We start from the raw sequence: 24,251 nt of genomic DNA on the forward strand, positions 1-24,251 counted from the left end.
GATGAAGCGGCCCTCCCAGGACTCATCCCATCCCTTTCAGATCCAGCCAGCAGTGGTCATCACAGTGTCTTTCAAGACCTCTCTCTGAGCAAAGAGGCCCAGGCTGCACCAAGCTCAGAACAACTCTGCAGGGCTCCCCATTGCTGGGGCCTGGGACCTCTGGCGGGGGCTCCTGGAGGCAGATTAAACATGAATGACAGAAATGATTTTTGGTTTGGCCCCTTTTCAGAGGAGAAATGAAAACCAGAGCGAGACATCCCTGGTGGTGGAATCAGAGTGACAACTGGATCCCGGGCAAGTCCCCATCTGGACGCTGAGACTCCACGTGGAGCGTTCAGCAGTGCCCATGACCCCAAAGGCTGATCTGTCTGTCGGAGCTCAAGTTGATGCCTCCAGCTTAATTTGAAATGTTTCTGTCCCCAGGAAGTGCCAACCCAATGGCCAGAGACTTTTACTGCCTTTCACCTCCTAAGTACACGCAAAATAAATATTTAAAAACATCCTCTCAGCTGGGATATTTGAGAGAATATTCTTGATTCCTGTCCAGTACACAAGGACTTCAAAGTCACTAGTGCCACAGGAGGGGATCCAATGAAGACCATGGAAAGTGCCCGAGGGCTGATGGCTACACTAACAGCCCCCTGGAACATTCTCCCAGAGACAGGGGTATGCTGGCTTTGTTCCAATCCGGGGAGCTTAGACAGCCCGCAGGAGCCTCAACCCAGAAACAAGAATGTCCTGGCTGAGTGTGGGGGCTCTGGAGTCCCACAGCCTCGGCGCTGATCTTAGCTCCATCCCTTGGTTCTTACTCCCAGTGCCTTGTTTCCCCCATCTGTAAAAGCGGGGATCACAGCCTTATTTCATAGCATGTTTTTTTGGGAAGGTGAAGAAAGTTGACACATAGATTCTTTAGAAGAATGATTGGCACAGGGGAGGAGCTTAGTAAAATCAGCTATTGCTGCTATTATTATTATTACAATTGAGTATCACTCTGCCATTAATTATCTGAAGACCTTGGGCAAGTCACAGTGGCATTTTTGTTGACATCTTGGTGAGTAAGGAGTTTGGGTGGCATGATTTCGACACTGATAATGGGACAGAGGGCAGCTTCTCCCCTCTGCTCTTCCCTGCAGGCACACAGAGGAGCCACAGTGTGAAGGACTCCGGTCCCTTCAGCCATGGGTGAGGGAGGCTGAAGCAGGTGGCTTCAGATTGCAGGGCTTCTGAAGTGCAGGTGGTATCCCATCCCCCAAAGGAAGCTGCTGTGCCTGCCCTTCCACAGCAAGGGGGAATGTGGCTGGCCTCACAAGAGGAACTGCCACACTTGGCGCCTTCCCCATGGGAAATGTAGGGACTGCAGCCTGCGCCCCTGCCCTTCTACCCATCAGGCAGAGAAACTGGATGGCTGCCCCTCTTCAGATCTGTCAAAATATTACTTGAATGGTGTGTGTTGGAGAAGGGGAGGAACTGTATTCAAGGCTCCCTATTGACAACAGGAAGTTCTACTTGGAGTGATTTTCAAAGCCCCCACTTATACCCCCCTACACCAATTTCTATGTAGTAATTAATCCTGTTCTAAACCAGACCCAGGTTGCATCTTGAGTCCCTGGGGGGTTGTGGGTCTTGGAGAGGGTGGCTCTGATTCTGTTGCAGTGTGCACTACATTTCAAGGGATGTTGTCACGACAAAAAAGCCTTTGAAAAAGATCCCTTAACCAGGTCACTAACAACACCTTTAATTACACAGTGAGAAACAGCGGTAATTATAGCCTCGTCAGCACCCTGGGCTGGCAGCACCCCAGGCAGCAGGCATTCCCGCAGGTGAGGACAGGACCTTATTTAAACAACACACTTCAGGTTTCAAATGAGGGTGAAAGACAGGGTCACTTTCTCTGACAGCATTTTCCCATGTCCCTGTAGGCCTCTGAGTACCTGTGAGTGATGGCTCATGTCCCTCCCCCTGGATAGACTGAGACTGGAATGCAAATTCTATAAGGACAGTGACGGTTTTTGTCTTGATCACTGTTGTATTTTCGGTGCCTAAAACAGGGCTGGACCTGGAGCACGTGCTCAGTCAGCACAGGGTGGGTGAATGAGAGGGTGAACAGGCGACACCCCTCAGAGGTGACTGCCCTGCAGAAGGTCATCAGGAATGCAGGTCAATGCTCCTTCTAGAAGGGCTCTGAGGAGAGGCTCCCTGAGTCCTGGTGCCCTGGCTCTGCAAGAGAGGACCTGCCATTTTGTGGGGAGATGGAGTGGCCATGGCAGGTGGAAATCTGCATCAGAAGGTCACTCCTCCCCTGCAGCTGTCAGTGCTGGCAAAGTCACTTGGGGCTCCCACTGCAGGTTCGAGGTGTCCCAGGCATTCTGCTGTGAAATGTCACCAAACCCTTGCTGTCCACACATGTTTGGGGAGCCAGCAGCAGAGCATTTCTAAGCAGGACAAAGTCAGGAGACACCCCTTTCTCACCCAGAAAATTATGTCATGATGAGCTGGGATGCGGCAAAGAACTGGGACAGTTTTTCTTCTGGGATAGAGGAATATCTAGACGAGCCTTGCCTGTGTGCTCCTTGAGCTCCTCACATGAAATATGTTCTTATGGGGACCCCAGGAATCCACATTGTCCTGTGTGAGCCTGTCCACTGGCAGAGAAAGTGGCCTTAAATCCGAGCATATTAATGGACCAGCCCATAACACTCCAGTGATCCCCTTTCTAAGATGTCCTACTACTAATGAAGAAGTGCCTGTGGCCTTGCTCTTCACTTCTTCCATTTTTAATAACTGCCCGAGTTACCTGTTCTCAAACTCTTTCGTTGGGACCAAAATGCTGCCCCACTGAGGTTGGAAGGACATTGCCATCCAGAAGAGGGAGGTAGATGTGGACTGAGCCCGTGTCTCCCTCATAGGTCCCTCTTCACCACTACGTTAGTGCTGGATCTCAACGCAAAGCCACAGCCACCTCTGCTGAGCGAGGTGTAAAGGAGGACATCTTGTCTTCCGATGTCTCCTTGGACTGTAGGGCCGTGCCTTGAAGGCGGACCCCAGGAGTTCCAGGAAATGGAGGTGCTGGCTTTCCCTGCTGATTGATGCTCACCAGCAAGGCCTGGGAGGCCCGGGGCACCTAGGGACTGCGAGGGCAGGAATGAGCTCCAGCTCAGCCTCTTCCAGGGAAGGTGCCTGAGGCCACCAGCATGGGCACTGGGAGTCTTGCTAACCTACTGACTTCTCAGAGAGAACAAAGACGCATCTATGACCAGAGCTGCCTCCTGCCCGGCCTTCACCTCACCTTTGCTCTTTGCCTAACTGGTAAAACGAGGGTGATCATCATGCTGAAAGCACAAGGCCCTGATCTGTCTGCCCAGATGATGGGACAAAGATCACCGAACTTCAGACCTAGAGAGGTCCATGGAGACCACAAGAATATGGAGCCAGAAATAGGGGATTACTTACAAGAATACCGTATTGGCCAAACAAGAGCCACTACATTCTCACAGCAGCTAGTGTTCACCGAGTAGTTCACTGAGTGCCAGATGCAACACTCAAGACCCTATCATGTTGTCTCACTTGATCCCCCAGGACGCACATCCAGGTTCTAGAATGATCACTCCCATCACACTGATGAGGAGACTAAGAACAGGAAGGTTAAGCCAGCTGCCCAAGATCATAGATCCCAAACAACAAAGTTCCAGCTTTCGGTCCAGTGTTCTTTTGCCCTGCCTACCAAAAGGCTACCCTAAATGCCTCTCTTAATACTGTGAAATTAAAACTCTCAGTGCCTCAGAATCTCTGAGGGGGCAGGGGCGCAGGCTCAGGGGCCAGATCTTGTAAGATACACTAGGAGATGCTTGGACACTCTTGTGTTTATTTCCTTCTGTCTTAAAAAAAAAAAAATCACCCAACAGCGTGCACAGGGTAAAAAAAATCCAGTGGCCTTGTGAGTATGTAGAAATAAATTAATTCCAGTATTCAAATTAAGCCTCCCTACTGGCCTCTGGCCTTTCAAAGCCACACCAGACTACAATGACATTGCAGCTGAAGCAATCATGATGGGAATGGAAATGAACGTGAGCTAAATACCAGAGGCATGATAATTTTGGAAATGGCTAAATAAACCTAATAATCTCATTCCTGCAATGTTCAATTATGAGGTTTTAATTAAAAGCTCCTAAGGAGATGGGTGGCTGGTCATGGCTTACCTTAATTATCTTTGTACTTAGTAACTAGTCCCAAATTAAAAAACAAAAAGAGAAAAAAACAAGAAGAAGAAGGGAACTTTTCCAGTTTGCGGGGAGATAAGTATATTTCATTTTAATAATAAATGAGAAAGTGTTTATAGGGAGGCCGCCAGGGTCCAGCATTGTTCTAGGTATAGGGCACCTGAAAGAATATGAGATGTGGATCCTTATTACCACAACCAAGTCTAATGTCCTTATGAGCAGATGTCATATACTAAGGCCACCAGCAGATGAATGTGAAGTAGGCAGACAAATTGGGGGGCTTAAAAACACTCAAAGGAAAGAGATAATTGACTCAGGAGGTCAAATATTTAACTATTAACTATAAATTACAAATTATTAGATAGAAACTCTCTCAGATCAAGGAAATACATGGGAAGTAAATCCTAGAATTTAAACCCAAAATAAACCCTTAAGATGAAAATTAAAAAAAAAAAACATGACAAACCCCAACCTTGCAACTAACATATCATGATCTTTTTCTCTGGTCTATTTATTGTGAACTTTGATAAAGGTCCAGCCTGTGAGCAACAAGAAAGAAACAGGGTCCATGGACTCTTCCAGCCCTGGGCCCAGCCTTCTCCTCAAAGCAAGAGCAGTTAACAGAGAAGCTCTTTTAGCAGAGACTGAAGGAAGATAAGTGGTCAAATTGCATATTATAGAAAATGTTAATAAAAATAAAATAAAGGAATATACCCTGACCCTGGTGAAAAATTCCCAGCTGACTCCCCAGAGGAAGAAAGTGGATGTCTCTGGGAAGGAATGGCTGACGGGGAGATGGATTTTGCCCAGGTGAGCTTTAGCAAATTTCTGGGTTAGTTGGAGTGATAAGGAGCCCATTTCCAGAGCTTCTGGGGAGAAGAGCCCAGGCTGAGACAGCTGGATTTAATTCAAGGGAGATATCAGGGACTTGGGCAGGCAAGGGCCCTCCCAGGCTGAGTGAGATAAAGCTCCTTCCGTCTCTGGGGCCATGTGTTTGGTGAATTTTCAATACCACTTAAAGGCCTAGGGAGCTCTTCCTCTTCTGCTTGACAGGGATGGCTGAAAGGAAGCCACATGCAGGATGGCTTAATTGGAGCCCGTGCCTCTCCTTCCCCTGATCGGATGACCTCTATTTTTAAAGAGAATTCTTGCCCCTCCATTTTGACTGACGTCTCCCTCTGGTGAGTTGTTAGGGGAGTAGCTTGAATGGGGAGCATTTTGCATCTTAAAACAGCCACATCAGTCCACACAGAACCACCCCATGCATATGCCCAGCTGGGCGCTGGCACTGGGATGAGGGTGTGCTGGGGTGGTCAGCATATGACTGCTGTCCTTTTCTCTGGCCTCCTCTAGGGGTTAGCTGCACACCACAGATGGAGCCTTTTATCAGTCTTACAATTGGCTTCAGCAGGTGTGAAGGAGGCAGCATTTTGGGGGTATGCTCTTCCTACACCCCACATGATGGTGGAGTTTCATTCATCATTTCCCTTAGACTGTTGCAACTGACTCTGACCTTTTCCAAAATAACCCCTTACAATCTTCTAGATTTTTACCCATGAGTGCCTGATAAAGCATTTAATGAATCCCTCATACATACAAGTCATTCCCCAAAAGTCAAACTACAGGTGAGAAGGTGGAGGGCAACAGCGTATTGATGTCTGAAGTCTTTGGACTTCAGTTCTCATGTCCTCATAAAGCAATTGGCTTCTTATTAGAAGCTCCAGAGAATATCATAAGTGATGAACTTGACTGCTATCAACAAAGGTGGTCAGGATGAGCCTAGGTAACTAATGAGATCCACCTGCGAGATTGAACCCTCCTGGAGTAGGGGAATTGGGGGCATTAGCATTTCTGGGACCTAGGAGGGAGTGCCTTACTCCCACGGGTTCTGGATCCTGGCTGTTATTGGGTCAGCAATGCCCTGCCACTCTTGGCGGGAAGGTGCTTTCATGACGAAGTGGCATTCACAGCCATGTGCTGCATTAAACTCGGCACCCACCTGTAATGATGTGTTTTAACATTCTCTCTAATTAGTTTTTCTCACTAGCTCTTGGATGACTCCTGCACTCTATAATTATTTCTTTCACTGGCACTTATGCCAATATTGCACCTTTTGCCTAATAATTACAGTAATTAGAGTCACTATATTTGAATTTGGTGCCTGTGTGATAAACGGTTTTATTATACGTGTTTCATGGGAAGTGATTTCTAAGTGGGCGTCCATAGGAAGCTATTGAGGTATTGCTCAGAGACAAGTGTTTGTGGAGAATAAATAACATAATGAAGAAATAATGTGACAGGAGGAAACAGCAGAGAGGGAGAGGAGGGTGAATCAAGGGAATTCTTGCACCGTGGCCAGGCAGTGGAGGAGCAGGAGACCCGCCTGCACAGCTGGTCATGCTGGGGCCTGGTCGCCAGACTTGGCTCAATAAGCCCTGGGTACTGGAAAGGATCAAGAGTTCAGAAAGGTGGGGAGGGATGTCAGCTCAGCTCCCGGGGACCTTGCTCCCTCCTCATGACCCCTTCCCAAGCTCAGTCTCTGGAGGCCCTCGGCTCCAGTTCCAGGTCTGGGCTCTTGGGAATCTGTACAACTCTTTAGGAAACCCCTTCACGAATTTTTTTTTTCTTTCTTTTTTTGCTTTAAGGAAAATCAAGGGATTGGGTCTACTTCTTTACCACCAGAAAAAGAGAAAGTTAGTGGAAGCACAGGATGTCAAGAAAAGTAAAGCAAACGAGTGAAACTTAGAACCCGGTTTAAAAACTGTGTCCTCAGCCACCGCCCTTCCCTGGAGTTTCGAGCCGCCTCAGTCAGTCACGCGTCTGCACCATCCATTCTTGTGAGCTACGGTGGCAATCTGTGCTCCCATTTCACTTCTATTACCCACAGATCAAACCCTTCTGTTTGCTCAGCATATTTTGTGGGCCCACTAAACTATCATAATTAAGCTCCACTTACACAGCTCTTACCACGGGCTGCTCATTACACTAAGTGCCTGATATGCATTATTTCACTTAATCCTACCCACCCTTTGAGTTATGTACTATTATTCTTTTCATTTTGTAGATGAGAGGTAACTTGCCAAAGTCACACACTAGCAAGGGGCAGAGCTAGGATTTTCAGCCAGGCAGGATGACTCTGCAGCCTACACTGTCCTGTTTCCCAATTTCTGCAAACATTCAGAGGACAGCGATCTGTGTAGCAAACACTAAAACACTTCCATCATACCCATGTCCGTGTCATACCCATATGACATGTGACTCAACAGACGTTAGGTTTCCTAGCATGACCAGACCAGGGGCCTTAACAGTTCCTTCAGCTTTTCCATTACCAGGTGTCAAGTGCTTCTTTCTTTGAACACCTTGAGGAAATCCAGAGCTCTTCAAGTCACTACTGTGTGTGTGGAGCAACCTATGGGGCTCCTTCTATGCCATGCTCCGGCCTGGGCTGCGTGTTCAAGGCTGGGTCGGGGGAAGAGCTCACCTGAACACACGTACTCCTTTTTCTGCACATCCGCCACATTGAAGCCCCTCAGGTGCACAGGAGCCATGCAGAGTGTGAACTGGCCAATTGTCCGCCGCTGGCGCAGCCAATCTGAGAGCCAGGCCAGGTGGCAGTCGCAGTATAAATGGTTGGAGTGAAGACGCCTGGGAGAAGGAGAGACAGAGGGAAGGTTCGGTCACACAGTGCTGAGCAGAGTGGACCAGGCCTCTGCTACCCCTTTCCCCAATGTGACAATTCTTATGGCATAGGGAAGTCTTTTCCTTCGCACTCCCCCAAAAGCAGGAGCCTCAGCCCTTTTATGGCTAAGCCACAAATTATCTTCACATGTAGGGCACATCCAGTGGATGCCTTCAGGGTTCTGAGCAATTTCCATTTCTTAATAATGAGTCTACCCTTTTCTTTCTCATACAAGGCAAGCCTCAGCTCATAGGAGACGGAGTGTGATATTATTATGGTGACAATACTGATTCAGGTCAAACTTACAAAGGGATGATTCTTGCAAATTTCAGTTCTTGTGCCAGCAGGGGTACAGCTAGCTTGAAACATGTTTCTCTATCTCAATGCCCGTCTGAGATGTCACTGTGGCTGAGACCTGCCATTGCCTTTTACCTGGCTCTCCTTCATCTCCTCCCTAAGTGTCCTTCAGAAGCCTGCTGCATGGACAGCTAACACCAAGACCACCTGGTCACATTGCACAGAGAGAGTAGGGTACAGAGAGAGGGTACTTTCTGAAAGGTGGAACATCTCTGCTTCCTGTTTAAATAAAGTGTTCATACTGGATGGCAGCACTCCATAGCAATCTCCGTGGTTCCCTCCCTCTCTTGCCAAGTTCAATTCCAGCTGGTATATTTGCTTTTCTGACTGATTTAGGTGCCTCTGAAAAGATTTTCTAACAAGTTGCAGACTCTGGCTTTTCTGCTCTGGGAGCTGGGATTCCAGATCAATTTCTTGCCCTTGAATGAGTAGAATCCCTGGAGGGATCTGCCTGTTGCTCTGCTGAGGGAATCCCAGATAGTTAAACGACTTGAACTTCCTTTTTATGGGCTAAAAGTTCTTCTTCAAGGACTCTATCAGGATCTCCAACTTCTGTATTCCCCATGCCCTTTGGTTATTAGAAATAGTGGTGGGGAGTTGAGCAGCATTAGACTTGGGTTTCTGATGCAAATGTCAAATGCCTGATCCTGGACATGCTAATCAGCCAGCAGTTATCTTGACTCTCAAGTGCTCTCTGTCAAGCCTCTTAATATTGAGTGTCAGCCCAAAGGAGTGGTGCGGGCCACCACTATGCCTACTGTGGGAAAGCTGAAGGGCTCTTGACCACATTCCACTCAGCGTAAGGTCCACATTGCTAACACTGGCCAACTAATGGGCTGCGTCTGGCAGGGGCCTTCCTGCCACTGCATGGCCACAAGCCCCTGGCAGGCTGGAACCACAGTAAGGGGCCTCAACTGCTGCAGACCCCATCATTTCTGTCTCAATGAACTCAGATCCCACAGGAAATGCAATTTTTTCCTGCTAAAAAATTGTGTACAGCTTTTTATGATTTTGTTTTTTAAATGATTTTTTAAAATGTCACTGTCTTTTGTATTTCATGGTAAGTCTAGCGCACTTTCAGAAGCTTCCAGGCCCTAGACATGGCAATTATATGGGACCCAAGACATTTTCCCCTTTGAGTTTCACAGTCAGACCCCCTGAACCGAAGCAAGCATGGCTCCCTCCCAGCCTGGACTCTGGACACAGGTTCAGCAGTTGGGAAGTGATGGGGAGACCAAATTCTAAGCTGATAGGGGGACCTCCACACCAGGAGGAAAAACAAGACCTGTGTCTAACCGTGAGCATGATCTCTCGGTGCTTAGAGCGAGGGAAGGTATGGCAGGGCACTTTCAGCTGGTAACTATTTCCTAAAAGGCAGGCTGGAGAGGAGGGGATCCCAAGGCCAGGAAGCTCCCACCAGGTATCAGTGCTGCTCAGGGAATTGGTAGCCGTGGGACAAGGTGGGACACAGGGCAGGCTGTGGGGACAGTGCAGGCTGAGGTGTGCCGGTTGACTCAGAACCATTTCATTAGCTTGGCTTTCATGTGGACAGGCAGTCACCTTATTTGGCAGCAAGGTATGGATGCTAAGGCTGAGGGGATTCACTGTGAGGCCATGAGCATGGTCCCTGAGGCGGATCAATGAGAACAAGTTCCCGTCAAGTCCAATTGAGGGTAAGAGATCAACAGGACAACAAAAATGAGGTTTGGGTAAGTCAGCTCCTTCCTGAGCTGATTAACTTCTGAGACAACCAACATGTCAGTGTTTCCCTCTTGGCAGCTTATCCTGGGTTGGTTTTTCTCAACCCTGGCTGGAAGTAAGCTGCCTCTCTTCTTGACCTTGCTACAGGTATTCCCAGCCCTGTGTCCTAGGAATTCCTCCCCTCCCAATCTCTTCTCTAGGGAGTTCTGTACTGAACTCCCTGAGCCCATGTGGAAGCCATGCAAAGTTTCTTGTCAAAAGCCAGGGCAGAGGACAAGCTCCGTCCCCTCCAGGGTACCCACTGAAAGTGCCAGGAGATTCTCTCAAGCCGCCTTCTTGTCATGTTTGGGAGATCAAACTCAGCAATAACACCCAAAATACTACTATTAAAATAAAAATAATTATGACAATCATAAAACTTGAGCTTGGACATTGCTAGGAGTAGTTCTAGTCCTCTTAATTGAGGAGAGAAATAATTTCAATTCCTTTCAACAGTTTGGTGGGTTGTGATGGTGGTGGCCTGAGGGATGGTGGCCTCCATCAGCTGTGGGGCCTGTGGGAGCTCTGGTCTCCTCCTCTGCTCACCTGTTCTGCGTTTGTTCCTGCTGACTGTAAGAGCTCAGGCTTTGATGTCAGACTGCCCAAGTCTGATGTTGGCTCTGTGCCTTCAAACTTTGGGCAGTGATTTAACTTTGGACCTCAGTGGTATCAGCTATAAGGTGGGGGAGTTAATGATGCTTCCTTCCTAGGGTCCTGTGAGGATCGAAGTGGGAAGTGCTTAGCACCAGGCCTGGCACATGGTTAACTATGGGGTGAATGGGTGCTATCATTGAGACTCCAGGGAGACTAGCTCTAGACTGCAGACCCTTCCCAACCTGTGGCCCTCCTCTACAAGGCTACGATTTCTTCTTCAGATGCCAAGGCATCCAGGAGACTAGGTGCTTCCTACACGCCATTCTGTAGCCTTTTACCAATGGGCATGTCATATTCCATGTTGATGAGACCACCTTTGCAGAACATAAGGTGAATGAATACAAATACCAATTTACAAAAGGTGCCTTTTAGCCACAGACGCTAAATTAAATTTCCAGCAAATCCTTTTAGAGAGGGTCAGTGTTCATTTTCTATAAAATGTGGCTTTCTGAATTCAATATAAAAGCTTTCCTTTGGAAATCCCATTTATGACTTCCTTCCTCTCTCCTCCTCCCTCCTCCACCACCACCAGCCCCACCCCCCAACTCTTTAATTACAGTGAAGGGGGATTAGTCAGCTCATCTCCAGGGAGTTCTATACAGAGCCATCTCTGAAATTAAACTAAAGAGAAAATGGCAGCAGGCAGGAAGCAAAGAGAGCAGACAAGATTGATTGATTGATCTGAACTCAGAGACAAATGTTCAGGACTATGAAGAAGAATGACAACAGAAACAAGGAGATAAAACTGTCCCTCCCCTGCCTCCTCCCAGTGCACCCTAAACAAGTACCTAAGGTCCAAGCCTAACCACCTGCCCCAACTCCCATGGAACCAGCAAACTCCCATTATTGCTGCTCCTCAACTGAAAATCATGAAGATGGAAAGTATAAATCACAGAGGAAGACTCCCCAGGAGCTGGGCTGCTGCTTTCTGCAGGTGAGAGTCATTTTTCTTCCATGCACCCACTTGTCTGAGGTGATGCAGGCCCAGTGTCCGGAGATTCACTTTTGGCTCCTTGCCTGGGAGCCCTGGGCTACACATTTCCCCCGCTCAATTGTGGTTTGCAGGGAACTTTGAAGAGATCTTTGAAGACCAACTGGCTTTTCCTTAAAATTCTATGAATGTACCATCCCATTTTAAGTGGTTGTGAAAAGGACAAATTTTCCTGGCTGAGTTTTGCTATTGTGTGATTAAGGGAAGAATTTGGAGAGAAAAGATGGAGCTGACATCAAATTGTTGTGTTCTTTACAATAACTAGTATTTGTGTGTGCACACCATGCACCAAGCCCTTCACGTATTAAAGTGTATTTCATTCTCATAATGACAATGAGGTGAGCATTTATTAACCCACTTTCCTTGAAGCACAGAGAGGAAGTGGCAGAGCTTGCATTTCCACTCAGGTCAGCCTGACTCCAAATCCTGTCCCCTTCTGAGGGGCTCTGCTCTGCTTCCTTGTAAAGTGCCCCACTGGCCTTTGCTTCGTCCTCACCTGAGGTGAGATCACGTTCTCATGAACATTCTCATGGCTCTCACGATAGAGCGTGAAAATCTCTTGGGGGGCTTGTTAAAACACACTGCGGGATCTTCCCACAGGTCTGGGGTGGGGCCTGGAGATCTGCTTCTGTAACAAGTTTCAGGTTGCTGATGCTGCTAGTCCAAAGGACCCCACTTTATGAATTTTGGAATCTCATGTATTCCATGATGCTTGGGGGTCATAGATAAGCTGGTTGTTTGGAATGTTCTAGATGTCTGGATAAATAATGTGATGCTAATGTTATCATTTATATCATTTACTCTCTAGCATATGCCAGGTGCTATGCATATGTAAAGCCACCCAATCCTCATCATTGCCCCTGTTTATAGAGAAGGAATTCTAGCACTTTGCCTTGGCCCCAGATGCACTGGCTGAAAGCTCCCAGGAGCTGGCTTCCCCCTGAGGCTGCCAAGCAAGTGCCACTGAGTCTCCACCAACACAGAGCAAGCACTAAGCATGAAGCTCTTTGGAAAGGGCAACTGAGCCCATCTGCAGAGAAACCTATGAAGGGATTTCTGGCTGAGAGTTGAGGGGAACTTCCACATAATTCAGCCTCTAGAACTGCTCTCAGTTCTGGACATCACAGGGGAGATTTGCTTTGCATGCACACCTTATGGGAGGTCTTAAAGATAAAGGACCAAGTCAGTGCATCTCAATATCAGATTATCATCCAGGGAGCAGGTGAGCTGGAGGATGCAGTGGATAGGATCTTTCTTGGTGGGATAGAGAGAAGGGACAAAGACTCCTTCTCTTCCACCATTCCCAGAAGGGAAAACAGCCACTGGCAATACAACAGAACTGCTCATGGCACATGACATTAGCTAAGCAATGTGAATCATGACATCACCGTTCTGCATGTTCTATGACAAAGGACAATTAACAACTTTTTAAAATCAAGGTGAGAAAACAGAACAAGCACAGTACAGGGAGAATTCCCACAGGCTCAAGATGACAGAAATGAGTCTGTCTGGTGCATAATGATGGTTCAGAGTCATGGGTGACACCGTGACCCTTCCCTGAATCCATCCTCCCTCACCATCTCACCCCTTAGTTAATAGCAGGAGACATTGGAATATAGGGACTTTCTGCCTGGGCTACCTGACAGGTGTCATCGGCAACTAGAGAGCTGAGCTTTGGCAGTAGGTAGGGGACAGGCAGGTGAGGAGTGGGGACCTGGGACGTGTACTCACAGAGTCCGGATCTTCGGCATGTGGTTGAAGCTCGTGACCAGGATGCGGCTAATGTTGTTGTTATTGAGGGTGCTGTGGAGACAGAGGGAAAGGAAGAGGTCAATGAGGAGCAAGATGGGGGCATTGAAATGTTACAGAAGGCAGGGCAGGACCAACAGTCAACAGCCACCAGCCAATCATCAGGGCAGCTGGAGTCAAGGGACAGATCTCTGGCTGATGAGAGACTCCGCTGACTTCCTTATTCCCCAGGTTCCTCCTGCTGTTCTCCTACAGCACTGGCGTGTCCACTGTGAGCAATGACACCCTTTCCTGATCCTACTGTGTGCTGAGCACTTCATTGGGACAGCCCTAATTCCTCTAAGGACCCAGCCAGTTACATGTCCTCTTTTAGGGAAGGAAACAGATTCGTGGCATTTTGCCTATAACGCACAGACCCACAGAGTGGACGTTATGCTGGTGTCGTCAGAGGCTAAGGGGCACAGAGAAGTAAGTAACCTCCAGCAACCTCACCCTAGCTGCTAGGGCTGCAGGTGGCTGAACCCTGCCCTCTCCTGCTCTGTTCCTTGTCGGGTCCACATTCCATCTACTCACACATGATGCCATATGAACAGGTTTTCCTGCACTTCCCAGGCATCTGCAAGCACATCTCATCTCAAGTGCATTGGTGAGCTCCATGGGGACACAGACTGACTCGCCTCCATCTTGCTCATGACCACAGTTGGGGTTCCTACAGTGACCAGGACTTCTGCACAAGGAAAGGTGTGAGGAGGGACAGAGTGGGACTGCTGAGGAATGAAGTCGGGCTATAGGTGAGCACTGCCAGCCTTACCTGTCTGGGGAACTATTATGAAGCCCAGGGGAACAGGGCAGCCAAGGAGGCCATGGGCAGAGGCCTGCAGCACTTAGCAGCAGGGGCCATCTCAGGTCAGAGCACTCAGGGATTCCTTAATAGAGAGGCCACAATCCATGCCCCCCGCACCTGCCTTGTTGCATCTGAGCGCAAAAGCTGGACACACCCCTCACTATCATCATGGTGGTCACCTGCTCCTGTGCCCTCCCTTTCTCTTTCTTTCCAGGGCCACATCAGACTTCTTTTCTCATCAGCCCAACTCCTCTCATCCTTTCTTGGGCCCACACAGGTCCCCACTGGCCCAGGAAGGGGCCTTCCTTTGGAAGTTTCATTGGTTATGTGACTTCTGCACTGGCCACTTGGTAAACATAACATCTTCCCCCTAAGTGCCCTCTACAAGCATAAGCTCTCCAAAAGTGGGGTATTTTCTATGTTGTGCATGACTATAGCCCCAAGGCCTGGCTCAGACGTGGTTCAAATTGAGTCTGGCCATTCCCTAGTAGTGCAGTCCTGGGCAAGTTAGTAACATCACTTATCTACAAATTCTTCATCTGTGGAAGGAGGCAGGCACTTACAGACTGGGAAAGGCTCAGCATATAGTATGTGCTCAGTGAACAGGCCACTGTTACTAAAAGAGTGGGGAGAATCTAGTCCTGTCCTGGTCATTTCTATCCCCTACCCCAACCTCTACAGAAATAGAAACAGAGCTCCACTGAGCACATAGTAGCCCCCATGCTCACCCCACCCACCCATGGGTCCCTGCACAGATTCTTTCTTTAGCTCCTTATGAGTGTAGTTTAGAGCAGGATTCCAATACTCACATGCCCCCACCCCAAATGGTTCCTCTAACCCACCTGGTCTACTTGTCATTTGCTTGGCCAATGAGACTCAGAGGGTCTGCTTACCCAGAGGCATAGCACTTGATTCCTGACCCTCCCTCATTGTTCACTGTGCACCTACCACATGTCTGTCCCTGTGTTAGGATGCAGGATGGTAAGAGGAACAGGCGGACCTAATTTACATGGCCTTGCTTCTGCCTATTCTGTGACTGTGCTACTCCGCCTGTGCAGAGAGTTGCCCTTTATGAAGTTGAACCTACTTAGCTGTTTTGTTTGTGTGGCTCATCTTTTCTGTGTGTGTGGGTGGGGGGAAGGGACATCCATCCTGTCTCTGTGCACTCGGGAAACCTTATCTCATCAGACAGTGCAGAGATATTCATCACTCCCATCAGACCAGACTCTGCGGCAAAGGATTAGGAAGGCCTCCAGGGCAGATCGGAGGCTCTCATTTCTTCTCTGTCCACATCAGAGTTCTAGCCTCCACACTTGGGCAATACTTAGATAGGTTTGTTGACTGACTACCAGACAAAAATCTGAGCATCTCCTTGTCTCTCAAAGGCAAGGAATAGGAAGCCTTTGAAGAGACAGGGCTTCTTCTGTACCATGTTGCTTACCATCAGGGGGAGTTCGCAGCCCAGCCCTAATGAACTGAATACATGGTACAGTTATACATGGGCTTCGACTGAACTGCGTCTGGCAGTGGTCTGGCAGTGATGACTTATTAATGTATTACTACACTGATATTTAAATGTGAGCCATAATGAGAGCCATAAAACATTTACGATAATAGCAATTATTCCAGAACCAAAATGACTAAACACAGTATTCAGACTTTCATGATTTGCAGCTTGGGGCTGGCCAACCCAGAGATGTCAGAGGGTGGCTAACCTCTTAGACACGGATCTCTCTCGCAGCTACAGCTTCTGTTTCCCTAAGAAATAGATTTATTTTATTTCTAGCCCCTGGAAGCTTTTGCTCATGAAGAGAGCATTGTACTCTTTGTGGTTTTGTGCCTGAGCAGCTGGCATTCAGCAGAGGAACTGTCATATCCCCAGTGCAGAGTTCTGAGCACGGGCCTTGGTTTAGATTCTGACTCTGCCACTTACAGCCTATGTCATCATGGTCACTCTCTTCACCTAAGTTTCCTCCTTGTAACAGGGAGATGATGATAACCCTGACCTCTGAGAGCTTTTGTGGTGATTAAGTGAGATGATATTAATAGTTACCAACATTAACAGAGAGCTTCTTGTATATTATAGACAGGCTCTGGCTAAAGGAGCTCCACCACCCCATCTCATTCAATTCCTCTGGTCACCCCAAAAGGAGGGAATTCTGATATCTCCATTCCATGAATGAAGAATGAAACAGGTGGTGGAGCCAAGATTTAAATTCAAGCCAGTCTGACTCCAGGAGCAAGGTCTGTATCTGTCTCCTCTCGATGCTGTAACAGAGGACCATGAATTTAGTGGCTTAAGTTTGAAGTCTTACAACCTGGAGGTCATTGTCCCAAGTGGGTTCTTGGGGCTGTTTCTTCCAGTGGCATCAGGGAGAAGCCTCGGTTTCCTTGCCTTTTGCAGCTTGTAGAGGTCACTCATACCCTGGACCATGACTCTTCTGGGTCACTCCATCCTCCAGTGAACTTGTTATGATCTCCTGCCCCATCTTATAAAGACTTTGGTGATTGCATTTATAGCCTCCCGGATAATCTTACCTCTCAGGAGCCTTAATTTTAGTCACATCTGCAAGGTCCCTTTTGCCATTGAACATAATATTCATAGGTCCCAGGAATGAGATGTGGACATATTTGGGACCCATTACCCAGCTGACCACAAAACCCTTGCAAAAGAATATATAAAGCACTTAGTACACAGCAGTGCCCCCATGGACTCTCAATGATCATCAACAATGATTCTGGTGACTTGGGCTGGTTCAGTCCTGTACTTTATAACATAGTTTCACATTGGTCTAATTTGATACTTATAGCAGGCTGATTCTCCTCATTTTAAAGATGAGCAAATTTGAGGCTAAGGTTCTCTACATATTTCTCCCTGATATGCCCACTGTCTCCTGTTCTAGGATAAGCCTGTCACTCCATCCAGATCTTTCCTGTCATATCCACATGGGACTGGAAACACCTGCACAAACTGTTCTGTTGCCTCTCAGTTTATAAACCTTGTTGGGAATTAGCAAATAGAAAAAAGGTTTGTTCCAACAGTGACACTATCCCACCTCTCCATTGGATCCCTGGTCCATGCTAAGTTAGGGGTCACCTCATCTTATCTACCTCCATCCTCAGGAGGAGCTTTTCCAGTTTCAGAGTCTTCCTTTGACCTCATTCTTCTCATCTGGACATATTTTGAGAAAATATGCCTCCCTCCCCAATTATCCAGGCAGTAGTTGGCAGATTTATCCTAAGTAAATACTCTTCATTCAGCATTTTCCATCAGGTTTCAAGCACAAGTTCAGGGTCAAATTAATTCTGTAAATTTCAGGACTGTCCAGTATTTTTGTATCTTTGAAAGGTACTGAATGTGCATTTCAGCATTAACTAGAAATAAAGTCAATTCTCCTCCCTGTGTGGTGGAAAAGATAGTACACCTACCTCTTATTTCTGTCTTATAAATTTCCTGCTGTTTATAAATACGCATTTATATTGAGGCTAAATTTGACTGTTATACTGTCCAGTTTCCCTTTGCTTTATCATGATTGGAATATACATAACTAAAGTACAAAGTGATTATTTCCCATATTAAAATGATCCATTAGGACAATGCCACTCCTAGCAATGCATCCATTCTTTCTTGGTGGTGAGCACTAGAAAGGCTGGACTAATATTTGTTCCTAGGCCACTGAGGGTTAGTGTACTTATCCTTGCTCCTGGAGTGCACAGATTCAACCTTTGTGTCAGGGAAGAGCTGGCTCTGGTTCATGTTGCTCACTGCTCACCTGGGTGCCAGGGCAAGACAAGGGATCCCGGCCATGGTGAGTGCACAAGGCAGCGGTGCAGATAATGGTCAGCTCCAGGGACCAGGTTTGTGCTGCCCACAGACCAGACCCCAGGCCATGTAGCCTGTAATTGTCGATAAAGTTTTACCCATTTATTTCCATGCTGTCTGTCGTAGCTCTTGTGTGACAACGGCTGAGTAGTTACGGCAGAAACCGTATGGCCAGCAAAGCCTGAAACATTTACTCTCTGACTTTATATAGAAAATGTTGGTTAGCCCTTGGCTGCTCTAGAACTGGGCTGTTCAAGTTCTGCCTTTGCCAGGGAGTAAGTGTGACATGTGACCAGTAACTGTTCTGAGAGATGAGCAGATGCTAACAGAGTCTTTTAAAACTTAAAATCAACAAGAAAACAAAAACAAAAACACATTTTCAGGAAACCTCATGTGGCAAGTAGGAAAGCTGGGTTTCAAACGCAAGCTGTCAGACTCTAAAATCCACACCTGGGCCACCACCCCAGGCTCCCACCATGCCCAACCTTCGATACCAGGATAGAGTCAGAATTGGTACAAGAGATAGGGCCTGTGAATCTACGCCAGGTTGGGTGTGGAGTGAACTTGGGCAGTGGTGTGCCAAGCTTCACCTTGATATCAGAGAGGCCTTGCTAGGCCCCACCCAGGCCCCTGCATCAGAATGCCCCAGTCCTGTGTGTTTTAATGGCCACCCAGAGGACCCTCATGCACAGACCTAGAAAAATGCTGAGAAAAGAATCTTTCCACAAGTGCAGAGGAGAGCAGGAGGGTGCCCCTGCTGCACTGGGTCCCAAGGCCTTCTTGTTGGTAGTGGCACAGTATCTTCCCACTCAGGAAGAGGCTGGAGTTCTGAGGTGGCGGGCAGTCCTTAAAAGAGGTGGCTGGAACCACCCTGCAGAGCTTCAATATGGCTTCTTTCCCTGTCCCCACTGCTCTCTGCTGAGTGCCAAGGTGTGCTTCTCTTGCATCACTTGAGACAGCCATCTTGCATCTGGAGGGGCTGCAACCAGCTCTAGCCATGCCACCCTGGCAACCTTAATGAGGCTGACATTTCCCTCTGTCTTCCCTGATTAGGCCACCGCTTTATCACTGTGCTTTCTTGGCTTTGGGTGTAATCTGCGTGTTGTGTGTCCATAACACCATGTAATTGGCTCTAATGCAACAGTATTATCTGCGAGCATGTATCACATAATTGCAAAAGCAGGCATCTGCCATGGTTGCCACTGTAGCCTCCCAGTGTGCCAACCCCCCTAGGTACTCTTGGAAACCCGCCTCTTCCTCCACACAGTGAGGACCCAGGCTCCTCAGGTGAGAAACTCTTCATTCCCTGTCTCAGACAGGGTGAATTCTCCCCACGGCTAGATAGGCAAGGTGGCTCCCTCCTTGATGGTCCCCAAGAAGACTCTGTGAGTCATCAGCAGCCATGGGAATAGGATCTCTTTTTCAAGTGAGCTTGGTCATGTTCCGACTTGTCATTACACAGGTGAGTGTCCAAAGCCAATACTCCAACCTTGAGAGGCAGAATCACCTCCAAGAGTTCCTATATTCGATTCAGAGGAGAGGACACACTGAAGTAGGCAGAGTCCTTCCTGAAGAGCAGCTGAGGGTAGAGAGGGCCTGGCCTGGCGGGCGGTATCTAACTGCTGGCATCGGGGGAGGAGAAATGGAGGGGGGCCAGCAGTGTATGGACCTAAATGGGGAGGAGGGGTTCCCTGCTGCCCCTACTTCTTGCTTGGCTCAGACAGGGCAAGAGAAATGAAATTTCTCTTAGGTGCCAGCATGGCCGGGCACTTTCCACACATTATCTCATTTAATTCTCTCTATAACCCTGAGATTCTATTGTTATTTCCTTTTGGAAGCCCAACAAGATCAATGAATTCTGCTTAGCTCACACTGCTATAGAGTTATGAGACAATATTCAAACCTGGGAGATGTAATACCAGGACTTATATTATTAAGCATTATACAAACTGCCCTTTATAGCTAGGCACAGGGGCACACACCTGTAATCCTAGTGGCTTAGGAGGTTGAAGCAGGAAGATTGTGTGTTCAAAGCCAGTCTCAGCAAATGCAAGATACCAAGCAACTCAGTGAGACCGAGTTGTCTCTAAATAAAATACAAAATAGGGCTGGGGATGTGGCTCAATGGTTGAGTGCCCCTGGGTTTGATCCCTGGTACCAAACAAACAAACGAAAACCCCCAAACAACAACAAAAACCTGCCTCTTATAGAAATACCTTTAGGCAGACTTCACCCAACCAATATCACTAACCATGTGGGTGTGGGGGCATTGGGCTCGATGCCCAGCCTGCTTGGAGACAATGACATCACACAACTCCATCCTGTGCCAGGAGCAGAAGACTCAGCTTGGGCAATGAGGATGGTGGTAGAGGCCACACAGAAGGAAGGATAACTGTGTCTCAAAGCCTTAGAAAGTCAAGGTTTGCCAACTAGTTGATATTTCCCGAAGCCCCCATGGCCCTTGCTATTGGATGGGTCAGTGGGATTTTTAAGAATATGCTGAAGAACCAAGAACCAGAACTGTTCTTTAAGCAAAGTCCATTGTTGGCTGTTTAGAGTGGGCAAAACGGGTCCCCGGGGGGCAGGCGGGGCAGGAGGAACAGGAGGGAGGCAGGAGAAATGAGAGTGGGAAGCCACCTCTCACCCATCTGTCACCTGCTCTCCCTCCTGAAGGGTCCTGGGTGCTGCACATTTCGAGTTCCTTGATGTCCCCATGGGTCATTTAAATTAAAGCTCATAACCATCGTGTGGGCACATAATGAAAACAACCAATGCCACGCTGATGAGCCATCGCTTTCCACTGTTAGGAAACATAACGACCTCGCGAGGGGCCTTGCTCACTGACGGATAGCAGTCGGGCTCTCGTGTGACACCTCAAATTAGCAGCCAAAGCAATAACAGCTGGGGTTTTTGTCTCAATATTTGTTCCAGACTCTAAAGTGATTTGGCACCGGGTGAGCATTATTTTTAAACACACAGCTCTCACGGCCAAGTAACGTTTTAAATGGCCTCCAGGTGTCATGTAAAACCTACAGAAATAAATAAAAACAATCAGCTGCTGATGTGGGCCTTTGATGCTACAGATTCCTTAACAAAAGGACTTGTCTTCCGCTCTTCCTTGATTATATATTCACATTATGACAGGCACAAACCCGTCTCCACCCACTGAGCAGAGCCTTGGTGTTGAAGGAGAGAGAGAGAGAGAAAAGATGCTTCTAAAAAGTGTATAAAATGGAAGATCAAAAGAGGAAGATGAATCCTCAACTCCCACATGGCTCCGACCCTCGACTGCATAATCATTTACCATGCCCTGTGTTTCTGGAGCCCTGATTGGGGAGAAGTCCTTATCCACTGAGACGGTCACACAGAGTGCCTAGTGGTGACTCCACTGTTCAAGTGTCGTCCCATGCCAACGTGAAGGAGAGGCCTGGATCCTGCAATTCTTTTTCACCGTCTACAGGGTGGGAGCCTGGGCAATCTTGTCTACTGAACTATTGGAAACCAGGTAGCTCCAGCTCGCCAAGATACCTGCAGTGGGTCGAGGAGGAAAGAGTGGCCTCCAACTGGACAGGTGAGTCTGTAGTTAAGAAGGGAAAAACCAGACAATATCCCTCTCGTTCCCTGGGTGCCTTGCCTGGTAAGCGAGGAAGGAGGGTGAAGCTTTTGAACACTCCCTGACATGCACGCCGAGCTCCCACCAATGCAGCGCTATAGGGACGAGGGCAGAAGACCTGGTTGTGCTTTGTTTAGGCAGAGCCTGGCCCAGTGTCTGGCATGATAAATATTTACTGAATTGGTTTGGTGAGTTTCAAAACATGAAGGGTCATGTTTTTGGCATCTTTTGAGAAAAATAAATTTCCACTAAGAATAGCCTTCTGGGCTGATGCAGGGGCATGGGCTCAGCTGTCTACAAAGGGAGGCTTGTCACATAAGTGGGCTGTGTAGGAACCTAGTAGACAGCCTTCCTCCATGGACCAGTCACTTCTCATCCCTAGAAACTGTGCTAAGCTGGAACGTGGGTGCAGTGTAGCCAGCTCTTCCTGCCCCTCCCCACAAGGAGAAAGTGAGACGTCTAGAATTTCATAGGAAGTCTCCGGGTTTTTTAATATTGGAAACTAAATCACTTTAAGAAACAAAACCCACAGGTGAATCGCCTGGAGGCTGGGTTTGGCTTGCAGGTACATTTTTGTGGCCTGAACCAAAAGAACTAGCAATTTGAATCCCAAAGTTAAATCTGTTAAGATAATGAGAGCGTTTCGGTGGCATGCTGGTAAAGTGTGGCTAAAGCCTTCCTTTGGCACTGGGTGTCCTGAAAGCCACTGCCAGCTGAGATGCACTTCAGGAACCCACTATTCCAATCCACTATCTTTAAACAATCAACAATCATTCCACAGTTTTCCCCTGAACTATCATCCCTTGGTGACAAAGGGCCTGGAGAAAGTGTCTGTGTATGAAGGAAGACTGTCACTCCAGGCAGGTTGGGAACAGAGCCCCACAGAACTGCGGCAGAAAACCTGCACAGGGTGGTGTCTGCAGCTTCTGCTCTTGGGCTGAGATGCCAGAGAGGTCTTGCTTTACCCTCTGACACTTGCAAGGGAGGTACTCTCACAGGGAGCTGGGTGCCGTTTGTACCTTGGCCCAGCAGGACTCATAAACAGGACTTACTTACGGGGTCTCTAGGTACCCCTGGTAGCTTGGATTCCATGGTGTGGTCTTCCTTCTCCAAGTTGACCTCGGACTGAGCACATACCCGGAAGGCCTTATAAATGTAGGATGCTGTCCTCAAGTTGAATGCAAAATGTTCCCTTTGGCAAAACACTGGGGATTAAGGGCCGCTGGCACAGACAGGACATAAAGCCTGGCCTCACTAATTTTTGTTTCCTGTCTGCTAATACAGAGGACAGTCAGGCAGCAGTGAATGCTGCTAGATAAAGAGCGGAGAGGCCTGTTTTCTGGCCTGGGTCTTCCATGAAATTTTCCTATGGTTACGGGCAAGTCACTGAACTTTTCTGGGGAGTTTCTTTCTTTTAAAATGAAGTGATGGAATCACTTGACCTCAGGTCTTCCTAGTTCACAGTTCCACTCTCCAAGTCCAGCAGGGTTGGTGCTGACTACATTGGTATTATTGAATTGGGAGCAGTTTTCCAAATGCCAGGGAAAGTGGTCATAGATGTCCAGATTTTCCCAGCTTTGCACAAAGGAAGGACAGCTGGCCAAACTCTCCAAGTTGCAACCAGCCCCCACTGTGCAGCATGTGAAAATAGTTGTGCAGATTTCTTTCTCTCTGTCTACAGCTACCTGGCTCAGCTTGCAGGGGTCAGAGGGCTTGCTTCCTTAACTGACGGCCACATTTCTAGCTGTCTGTGGAGACAAGTCCAGCCACTGGAGTGATGTTCCCACCCAGTTGACTTTGTGGAAGTCATTTGCAAGGCTGAGTGGAGGGAATCGTGGGGATCAGGAAATTAATTCATGCAGAAAGGACTTGGCTTTGGTGGGAAATGGTTTTGATGATGATAATCCTGGGTTTCAATGAAAGTGAATCTTTTGTGGGTAAATCTAGATGTATAAATTAAGATAGAGGAAGGAGCAGAGAGGAGGATGAGGAGAGTGGCAGATATTTCAGTGCATTTACTTTTAGAAAGCACTCTGTTTAAACTTCCTGCTCTTAATAAATGTCTAATGGCTGGAGAGGCGTGGAGCAGGGCAAACAGGAACAGGCTTGGTAAGAACTATGGAGGTTTGCAGAGGGCATGCCCTGTCCAAAGGGTGCACTGGCAGCCACACTGTCCGAAACCTGTATTGTCCAATGAAATAGCTGTGAGCTAAATGTGGCAATTTAAATTCAGATGAATTAAAATTAAATAAGATTTTAAAAAATTCAATCTCTGAATTACTTGTGCCCCACCTCAAGTGCCCGAGTTACATATGGCTGGCAGCCACCACACCAGACAGCACAGATAAACAGCTCCTTATCATAGAAAGTTCTACTGGATGGTCCTGCTGGACAGGCAGGCCAGGGTTGTCACAGTTTCTAGATATTCAATGGAAGTTGAACTTCTACTTTTATATAAAATAACATGAGTTTTTAACGTTGGCAATAGTTTTATTATTATTTTTTAAACACTGGAAGGACCACAAAATAAAGGTAAAACCCTGTATTATCAGGTTTTATTTACTCTAACATGGACCAGCTACTG

General features: G+C 47.7%; 1 protein-coding gene across 1 annotated transcript in view; it reads right to left on the reverse strand.

Annotated features, from left to right (window-relative positions):
• The window catches only part of Slit3 (slit guidance ligand 3), a 562,044-nt gene that overhangs the window by 114,342 nt on the left and 423,451 nt on the right, over positions 1-24,251 (reverse strand). Inside the window, exons 7-8 of the mRNA XM_077797769.1 lie at positions 13,370-13,441; positions 7,699-7,862 (exon numbers count right to left, since the gene is read on the reverse strand). Coding sequence (XP_077653895.1) covers positions 7,699-7,862; positions 13,370-13,441 — 236 coding nt within the window. The remainder of the gene's footprint in view (positions 1-7,698; positions 7,863-13,369; positions 13,442-24,251) is intronic.

This window comes from Urocitellus parryii, chromosome 1 (assembly GCF_045843805.1).
Source record: "Urocitellus parryii isolate mUroPar1 chromosome 1, mUroPar1.hap1, whole genome shotgun sequence".
Taxonomy (NCBI): Eukaryota; Metazoa; Chordata; class Mammalia; order Rodentia; family Sciuridae; genus Urocitellus; species Urocitellus parryii.